Genomic DNA, 10,255 nt, shown 5'->3' with positions numbered 1-10,255 from the left:
AATTATTCTTAGGTTTGGTCTTTTTATTGTGTCCCAGATTTCCTCAATGTTTTGTGATGAGAATTTGTTGGTTTTGCTGTTTTCTTTGATCATAGTGTTTATTTTCTCTACGGTATCTTCAGTGTCTGACATTCTTTCTTCTATCTCTTGTAATCTGTTGTTAGTACTTGTCTCTGTAGTTCCCTTTCATTTACCCAGATTTTCCATCTCCATCCTTCCCTCGGTTTGTGTTTTCTTCATTGCTTCCATTTCATTCTTCTGAAGCATATCTTATCGTTGCTCCAGGACAGGCTCCTCTCGCATTCAGGAAACAGGACCGGTATTTAAAGCTAAGGGTACCACTCTGGGAAACTGAAGAGGCAATGAGAATTTCTGTGAGGCAGGCTATACGCCCCAAGTTAGAATTGCATGGTGTGTCCAGGAGTCTCAGGCTCATGTGCATACAGCCTTCATCTTTTATGTCAGCTCATGGCTAAGATGCTGAATGCACTGTCTGTTCAGATTGATCCCGGCGTTGTTGGAGAAAAAGACCGTTTGTGTAACAGCCTTTGGAGTGAATAGAACACTGCGCACGGAGCTGGAGAGCTCATCACTGGGAACTCTGCTTTTCTTTGAGAAAGAATGCACTCAAAATCACAAAAATGAGATTGTGCCTTGTAGATCTCCAAGCAAAAGAGTTTACCATTGTATACAAAAGTCACAGAAGGCACACTTTTGCCAGGTCCCTAAAGTCTCTCTGTTCAGTGGCTCAAAAACCTGTTCTATGGAGTTTAGCTTAGGCTCAGAGTTAGAATTTCCTTCATGCCCAGACTCATACAAACCTTCTTTCCTTGAGCGGTGCAATAGTTTGGTGATAACCCTCTATGAGCTTTTCACATACTTGTGTGTTGGATAGCAGGGAGGTAAACATTTTAGACTTTGCATTACTCACGAGAATTTACTTGGGATTTGTGACATTTTATGCTGGCTGACATTCCCCTTTCCTAGCGTCAGCGGGCAAGTGTACGAAAACGCTCACACCGCCTCTGCTTTCCACTCACCAGTGGTCTGCCTGCTAGGTGAACACATCCCTTAACAGACCGGCCAACAGGAGTTGCTGCTAGGTGAACTCAGCCCATGGCTATGAACTGCAGTCATGGGAACCATGGTTTTTCTAATAAGAAGGTGGGAAGTGTGTCTGACAACCCTCACCATGGGGTATACAAAGGGACGTCGACCTGTGAGTCTCTGACTGAAGTAGAAGATGGATTACAGACAGCTTCTCTCCGACAACTCAGGCCTGCTAGTTTTAACTGAATATTCCAAACTGTAAAGCATCAATTCTTTCTGATCTTGCAAGGTTTGGCTCCAGCACCTAGAATGCTAGGCAGATCTGAGCCCAGAGATTGCTATAGGTCAGGTTAAGTACAAATTGACATTCTTGCTATGGTAATTTTTTTTTAAAAAAAAACCCTTAAACCCTTTTAGAATCCTTCTATGGCTGGCTGGTATGTGCTCTCTCTCTCTCTCTCTCTCTCTCTCTCTCTCTCTCTCTCCTCTCTCTAATTTATATTGTAGAAATAATATATGTACGAATAATAACCAATGAAAATATATGTAGACATAATTTAGTTTATTTAATTTTTAAGATTTATTTTTATTCTATGTCTATGAGGGTTTTGTCTGCATGTATGTATGTGCAACACCAATGACTGTTAAGGCCAGAAAGGGGCACTGAATCCCTCGGGACTATAGTCACAGATAATTGAGTTGCCATGTGTAAGCTGGGAGGTGATCCCTGGTTCTCTGCAAGAGCAATGTGTGTTCTTAACCACTGAGCCATCTCTCTAGTCCATTAAAAAGAAAATACATTTATTTGTTTGTGTGTGTGTGTGTATGTGTGTGTGTATGTGTGTGTATGTGTGTGTGTGTATATGTGTGTGTGTGTGTATGTGTGTGTGTGTATGTGTGTGTGTGTGTATGTGTGTGTGTATGTGTGTGTGTGTGTATGTGTGTGTGTGTGTGGGGGGGGTCAGAGGATAATTTGTGGGAGTAGGTGCTTTCCTTCTAGCACGTGAATCCCAGGGTCATATTCCGGTTGTCAGCCTTGGTGGCACTGACCCTTATTGCTGACCCCAGGAATGTTTTTAAAGTCCTTGACTTCAGGCAAGCGGGACAAGCTCTCCCGGTCACAGGTGGGTGTTACACATCCAACACCTTCACTCCAACCTCTCCTGTTTCCTTCCTGCTCCACCACAGATATGCTGATGGGCTTGTCTTTTTCCCTCTGCCCTCCGCTTGTCTCGGCTTCATCACCTGTCTATCCTCACGCTCACCTCCTCACCTTTCCTGTAAGGCTGAATTACACGCTGTCAGTTTGCTTGTGTTACAAAGAGCTCTCCTGACTTCACCTTCTGCCCCACCCGTCCTGCCAGGCCACTCTCTCTTTTACCACACAACTCCTTAAAAGCTTAGCTGATCATCGTCTCTATGTTCTGGCTTCTCAGTTTTCTGTAACCCTGTTTCCTCCATCCATCCCTTTCTCCATGCCTTTCTCTCACTTTCCAACTTCTTGAAGGGCTGAGTGCAAAGTCTACTTCCTTCAGGAAGTTCTCCTTCCAGGACTTGAGCTCACCTCTCCAGTTTTCTCTCACCTCACCTCTCGTTTCCTGATTACCACACCTGGGCCCAGTGTGCTGAGCCTTTGCTCTCTCAGGGCTTTCCCAATGTAACGAGTTCCTAATATATTTATCCAGCTCAGACTTCTCCCTGCATGGAAGACTCCAGGAATGAAGCCCCAGAGGCATTTTAGTGCTCATTAGAAAAGGCCTCCCTCCCTTTCCCCCTGCAAGCACTTGACCGCCATCTTCTGGAAAGTTTGCAGAGCAGACACACATTAAACAGAACTGACAGCCTTGGTATAAATAACACTTGGCTGGAGCGGGTGTTCCTGTGCTAGGGTGGGTGTGCAACTCAGTGAGTCTCCACCCAAACTCCTGCCTCCCGCCTCCTCCCGCCTCCTGTCACAACCCCTTTCTCTCAGTCTCTTCTACTTCAGAATTATTCTGATTTCTAAGGTTGAATCCCATGAAGCTATTGTTGCCACCTCTTCCCACAGCCCTGCTTGTAAACCCATTAGCAGATCAGATCCTATTTCTTTTTCCTTCTAAGTATATTAGAATTCAACCATTTCTTTTTTTTTAATATTTATTTATTTATTATATTTACAATATTCTGTCTGTGTGTAAGCCTGCAGGCCAGAAGAGGGCACCAGACTCCATTACAGATGGTTGTGAGCCACCATGTGGTTGCTGGGAATTGAACTCAGGACCTTTGGAAGAGCAGGCAATGCTCTTAACCTCTGAGCCATCTCTCCAGCCCCAACCATTTCTTAATACCTCACTTCGGCGCCTCTGCTTCAAGCCCCTTCAGCTATGACTTGGATTATTCTAGCATCCGCTTCCTCTGGCTCCCCATTGTTTGTCCATACCACGGCAGGCAGTGTTAATAAGCATTTCAAATGCCTTGTGTTTTCTTTCTAACCATGCCCTCCGTAGTCTACCGTATCACTGGGGTGAAAATAAAAGTCCATAAAATGGCTCTTCATCATCCAAGCCTGTCCCTATCTCCAGCCATATTGGCCTTCTCATACCTCAGCAAGCCCAGCATGCTTTATCATATCAAAGAAGCCTTACTCAAATGAACACTACTCCAAAATGTCCCACATTCTCTGGCGCCCCTGCCATTTTATTGTCTCTACCACCCTTATCATCTGGCATGCACACATTGCTACTTTGGAACTTAATTAAATATTAACCTTGTGAGCCACGAGACTTTTCTTGTCCTCTATTAAGCCCTAGTTTCTTCAAGTATATTTTGATGAAGATTTGCCAAATAAGTAAATAAAGACATTCCCAAATCCATTTGTGGGACGCAGAGGTTTCCGATGACTCTGCAGGTGGAGACTCTCCAAGTTCCATGATAAAAGTGTCTTCAGGACTCCAGGAGCTAATTGAAATCTAATTGAAAATCTCATCGGCTTGGCAATCTTCTTGAAGGACATCAGTTAGGTCCCTGCCGAGACAGTAAGGAGGTGCCATCTAGTGGCAACAAAGGAACCCCCATTTGTGCTCCTCACATTTTGTCATTACATTCTTATTAATTTAACACTGACAATCTGACACAGTTCATTATGTATTATAAACATACTCAATACTTTTTGCTTTCTTTGTTCCCGAAAACACCGAAAGACACCCTTCTTCTCAACCAACCCCTGTGTTCTTACGCTCTACTTCCACACGCAGGTCTGGTGCAGTCAGCATACTGCTGTGTTTCATGATTCCATCAGCCGTGTCATAGCCAGAAGACAGTGCTTTTCAAATCATTTTTATTTACTTAAAATTTATTGTGGTATAAAGTAACAGGAAATAGGTGATTTTTGGGTTTGTGTGTGTGTGTGCGTGCATGTATGTGTGTGAATGGACAAGCCTGCTTTTATTTTTTTCCCCTCCCTTCCTCCCCCTCACCTTCTACCCGTTCCCATGTTCCCCATGCTCCCAATTTACTTAGAAGATCTTCTCTTTTTCTACTTCCTGTGAAGCTTAGATCCATGTATATCTCTCTTAGGGTCCTCATTGTTGTCTAGGTTCTCTGAGATTGTGAATTGTAGGCTGCATTTTCTTAGCTTTATGTCTAAAAGCCACTTATGAGTGAATAATTTTGTAATTGTCTTTCTGGGTTACCTTACTCAATATAATATTTTCTAGATCCATCCATTTGCCTGAAAATTTCAAGATGTCATTAAATTTTTTCTCCAGTGTGTAGTACCACATTTTCCTTATCCATTCTTCAGTCAAGGGGCACCTAGGTTGTTTCCACGTTCTGGCTATGACAAACAATGCTGCTATGAACACAGTTGAATACATGGCCTTGTGGTATCATTGAGCATCCTTTGGATATATACCCCAAAGTGGTATTGCTGGGTCTTGAGGTAGGTTGTTTCCTAATTTTCTGAGAAATTGCCATACTGATATCCAAAGGATCTGTACCAGTTGGCATTCCCACCAGCAATGCAGAAGTGTTCCCTTTTACCCCACATCCTCTCCAGCATAAGTTGTCATCATTGTTTTTGATCTTGGACAGTTTTATAGGTGTAAGATAGAATCTCAGAGTTGTTTTGATTTGCATTTCTCTGATGGCTAAGGATGTTGAGATTTCCTTAGGTGTCTTTCAGTCACTTTAAATTCCTCTGTTGAGAGTTCTTTGTTTAGATCTGTATCCCATTTTGTATTGGATTATTTGTTCTTTTGATGTCCAATTTCTTGAGTTCTATATATTTTGGAGATCAGTCCTTTGTCTGATGTGGGGTTGGTGAAGATCTTTTCCCATTCTGTAGGCTGCTGTTTTGTCTTGTTGACCATGTCCTTTGATTTACAGAAGCTTTTCAGTTTCAGGAAATCCCATTTATTAATTGTTGTTCTCAGTGTCTGTGCTATTGGGGTTATATTTAGGAAGTACTCTCCTTTGCCAGTGTGTTCACGTGTACTTCCCACTTTCTCTTCTATGAGGTTCAGTGTGGTTGGCTTTATGTTGAGGTCTTTGATCCATTTGGACTTGAGTTTTGTGCATGAAGATAGATATGGATCTATTTGCATTCTTCTACATGTTGATATCCAGTTATGCCAGCACCATTTGTTGAATATGCCTTCTTTTTTCTACTTTATATTTTTGTTTCTTTATCAAAAATCAGGTGTTTGTAGGTGTGTGGATTAATATCAGAGTTTTCAATTTGGTTCCATTAATCCTTCTATCTGTTTTTATGCCAATACCAGGCTGTTTTCGGTACTGTAGCTCTGTAGTAGGGTTTGAAGTCAGGGACTGTGATGCCTCCAGAAGTTCCTATATTGTAGAGGATTGTTTTGGCTGCCCTGGATTTTTTGCCTTTTCATGTGAAGTTGAGTATTGTTTTTTCGAGGTCTGTAAAGAATTTTGCTGAAATTTTGATGGGCATTGTATTGAATTTGTATATTGTTTTTTTATAAGATTGCCATTTTTTTTACTATGCTAATTCTACCTACCCCAGAGCATGGGAGATCTTTCCCTTTTCTGGTGTTTTCTTCAATTTCTTTCTTCAAAGATATAAAGTTCTTTATCATACAAGTCTTCCATTTGTTTGGTTAGAGTTACTCCAAAATATTTTATGCTATTTGTGGCTAGTGTGAAGGGTGATACTTCTCTGATTTCTTTTTCAGCCCATCTGTGTAAAGGAAGGCTACTGATTTTTTTTTCGAGTTAATCTTGTATCCTGCTACATTACTGAAGGTGTTTATGAGTTGCAGAAGTTCCTTGGTAGAAGTTCTGGGGTTGCTTATGTAACCTATCATATCATCAGCAAATAGTGAGGGTCTGACGTCTTCTTTTCCGATCTGTATCCCCTTGATCTTCTTTTGTTGTCTTATTGCTCTACATAGAACCTCAGGAACTATATTGAATAAATATGGAGAGAGTGGACAAACTTGTCTTGCTCCTGGTTCCAGTGAGATTGCTTTGAGTTCTCTCCATTTAGTTTGACATTGGCTGTTGGCTTGTTGTATATTTCCTTTATTATGTTTAGGTATGTTCCTTGTATCCCTATTAAAATTGATTTTTCAACCCTCAAATAAGAGGTCAAATATTTAGTTCGCCATCAGTGAATGGGTCCAGGAAGAAATTTCTGCCAGGGGTTTGGTGATACTTAAGATTCAGATTTCTTTCTTCTTCCTGTATGGCATGAAATTCTTCCCACTCTTAAGTACTCTGTTTCTACTCCACCTTCAGCCCTTTCCCACTTCTCCAGCTCTGCATGTCCTAGCATTTAGAGTGCGGACAACACCTCCTCCACCAAGCCTGTGTTAACTTGGTGGTGTAATCTGTGCTCCTCAAATCAACGCTATGGTGCTGATGAAGAGGAGCCGTGCTCTAAAACAATACATTCCTTGGCTGTGGCTGATTTTCTTGCGTGAATTTTCAATGTCTTTGGCTAGGAATTTGGAAAGACTGCTGGTCCTTGCCTCACTATCCATTGGGACCAAGGTGCTCATCCTTACCGTATGTTTGATGGAGCAGTTCTTCAGTTTGGAGAAATCAAAATGTCTGCCAAAAATTGTTTGCTAGTATGACTACTGTAAAGTTTTGTTTTCATAGATAGCTCTAGAAGTGGGCATCTAATTTGATAGTGTAGCAGCTAGGAGTTAGTGGTATGCCTCTTCTAACTTGAATACTTAGGAGGCCAAAGCAGTAGTTTGAGACCAGTCTGGGCTACATAGCAAATTTCAGACCAGCCGGGACTATATAGCCAGACATTGCCTCAATAAATAAATAAATAAATAAATAAATAAATAAATAAATAAATACAGAAAGACAAAATGCCAATCAACCAATTAACCAAACAATTTCTCCACTTTTTTGTTATTTTTATAGTTATTTTAAGATTCTTCTGCCTATATAGTAATTTTTAAATGCAGGCAAATAGTTTTGATCTAATACTTTATCTCTTTTTTTCTTGAGAAAATTTCTACTTATGCAAGTTTATATGATATTTTGAATAGTTTCTTGCTAAATCTAAAACCCTGCATTTAAAAAGAGTTAACCAAATACTCTTTCCAAGTTCCCTAGCTTCTGAAGATGTGCTTGCATGGCAGAGCGTTCCATCTTAACGAGGTGGTGATGCTGAAAAAGGAGAAGAGTGCAGTGTTAGTAGGTGGGTGTGTGCATACCCCAGACCTACAGTCTTAATACCGGGGTACCTTTTTTTTTGTTTGTTTTATCATTTGAGTAGCCCCAGTTTTAAAAAATCATTTGGTAGGCTTGTTGGCTTAGAGACATTTCTAAAACTTAATTCTTATCTGAAACATAGAAAATTTGATATTTTTAGAGAATTATCAGTATTAGAATTGCTAAGTTGTTTTGATATCTGAGGAACAACATTGGTAATTTGATTTATTCTTAAATAAGATATTGGTTCCTTGATGTAATTCTAACATAAGTGTATGAATTTCTTTGTTTTTTGTTTGTTTTAGAATATGCTGAGTTTCTGCATTGCAAAGGAAAAAAATTTACAGATTTTGATGAAGTCCGCCATGAGATTGAAGCAGAAACAGACCGAGTGACAGGAATGAATAAGGGTATTTCCCCTATACCCATCAACCTACGAGTCTACTCTCCACACGGTAAGTATAATGTTTAAATTTGAATTATTCTCCTCAAAAAATTTTCCCTAGAAAAATTCCCATTCATTATAGAACATGCAAACAGTTTGGGCTGTTTGGGTCTTGGAACCTCTGGTACAATTCAAAGAGCTAAGACTATTTAGAGAGCGGCAGGAGGGGCCGATAACATCATAATTGACTTGGGAACTGAGAAAAATGCCTTTTAAAAATTTCTAAACTTTCAAAAATCAGAAGGTGGGCACATAAAAATTTACATTATTATTATTATTATTATTTTATTATTGTCTCTAGTCTTTGCCAAAAAAATTTAGAGGTATGTGGTTGAATCCTTCCCTGTTGATCTCCCTGTAGCCATTTTATATTTCTATTAATTTTACTCCTGAGGATCCAAGTGTGATTTTTATCCCTAGACAGTCATCATAAATTCCCATAGGGACTTGCCACCCTCATCTAGGAGATAGTAGTTGGGTTGGATTGGAAGCACCTTGGCACTGACTGCTGGTACAGCCCGCTCACTCCACCCAAAGCTCCACAAATGGCTAACATCGTTCCCGTAGGCTAAGTGGCTAATCTTCTGTAAATAACATCTGATGCTTCTGAAGGGGAAGGGCAACTGTTACCCTGAGAATTTTTGTACCACTTGAAGGCGATGCACAAGACAGGCAGACAGCATATGCATGTATTGTTCGGTGTTTTAATTATAGCTGCTTCGTTATGACAGTGAGGGATGGCAGCTCTCTCAGCAAACTGCTAGGCATGTAAATCAATGCCTTCCAGATTATGTTAAGATGATCATTTGGCTTAGCTCAATCATGTAAAAATAGAGAAAACGAGCAACCCCTTTTCGTGTTCAGTGTTTTTCCTTCTCCGCACTTGTGATGGAGTCATTCACATACACGGCACATAAAGCTGAGCTAAGTGGCAGATGATGCAGTCACCTGGGTGTCTTTAGACAACCTTGTGGGTATGTTTAGGACTGAAGGTATCTGTAAGACTCTCCCATTCTTCCCCACGCAGTGTTAAATCTAACGCTAATCGACTTACCTGGAATAACGAAAGTGCCCGTGGGAGACCAGCCCCCAGACATTGAGCATCAGATCAGAGATATGATCATGCAGTTCATCACGAGGGAGAACTGTCTGGTCTTGGCTGTCACCCCGGCCAACACCGATCTTGCCAACTCGGATGCACTGAAGCTAGCTAAAGAAGTTGATCCTCAAGGTGAGTGTGTGGCCATTATGATGAGAAAGAATCATTGCAAGGTCGCAAGAGCTTTGACCGTGTTTATAGGTAGCCCAAACTCTAATGACTTAATATCATAAAATTCAACAAGGTCAATGTTGGTAAATAGTTTATATTTCAGGTGCTGAAAGAGGAATAATTAGGGACTACAGCCAAATGCCACATGATTAAAAACTTCTTTAAATGAAATCCAAGAACATAGACACTTTCAAACCTCATTGAGTGCTTAGTTTTAAAGGTTAATAAAATACATTTGTGCACTAGCAGAATTCCATTTACTTAGTTATTATAGGAGTTACCCAAATGTCACAATTAGAATATTTTCTATTGTCTTTTGTTTACTATTTTTTGAAAATAGGAAAAGTTTAAAAAACAAACATACATTATCCAGTCTGTATTTATTTGATGTATATTATAAAATCAGGGACATTTTTGTTATTTGTATGTCAGAATCCTGAAACATCTCTTCCGATGATGTTTTAATTTTCCCTTTCTCTGAGTTAAGAAATGACAACCTTTCTTCAAAGACCTTATTGGAATACCTTGGTGTGTGTGTGTGTGTGTGTGTGTGTGTGTGTATGTATGTGTGCGTGCGTGCATGTATGTGTGTGTGTGTATGGGCGTGCATGCGTGTGTGTGTATGTGTGTGTATGTGTGTGTGTGTGTATGTGTGTGTATATGTGTGTGTATGTGTGTGTATGTGTGTGTGTATGTGTGTGTATGTGTGTGTGTGTATGTGTGTATGTGTGTGTATGTGTGAGTATATGTGTGTGTATGTGTGTGTATGTGTGTGTATATGTGTGTGTATGTGTGTATGTGTGTATGTG

General features: G+C 40.4%; 1 protein-coding gene across 5 annotated transcripts in view; it reads left to right on the top strand.

Annotated features, from left to right (window-relative positions):
* Nucleotides 1-10,255, top strand: part of Dnm3 (dynamin 3) — a 495,066-nt gene that overhangs the window by 127,666 nt on the left and 357,145 nt on the right. For all 5 annotated transcript variants that reach the window (XM_005363963.2, XM_005363962.2, XM_026787594.1 and 2 more), the window contains exons 3-4: nt 8,037-8,186; nt 9,204-9,407. In XM_005363963.2, the coding sequence (XP_005364020.1) occupies nt 8,037-8,186; nt 9,204-9,407 (354 nt within the window). The remainder of the gene's footprint in view (nt 1-8,036; nt 8,187-9,203; nt 9,408-10,255) is intronic.

The sequence above is a fragment of the Microtus ochrogaster genome (genome assembly GCF_000317375.1).
Source record: "Microtus ochrogaster isolate Prairie Vole_2 chromosome 6 unlocalized genomic scaffold, MicOch1.0 chr6_random_2, whole genome shotgun sequence".
In the NCBI taxonomy this organism is placed as follows: domain Eukaryota; kingdom Metazoa; phylum Chordata; class Mammalia; order Rodentia; family Cricetidae; genus Microtus; species Microtus ochrogaster.
This window is presented reverse-complemented; position numbering and strand designations above follow the sequence as displayed.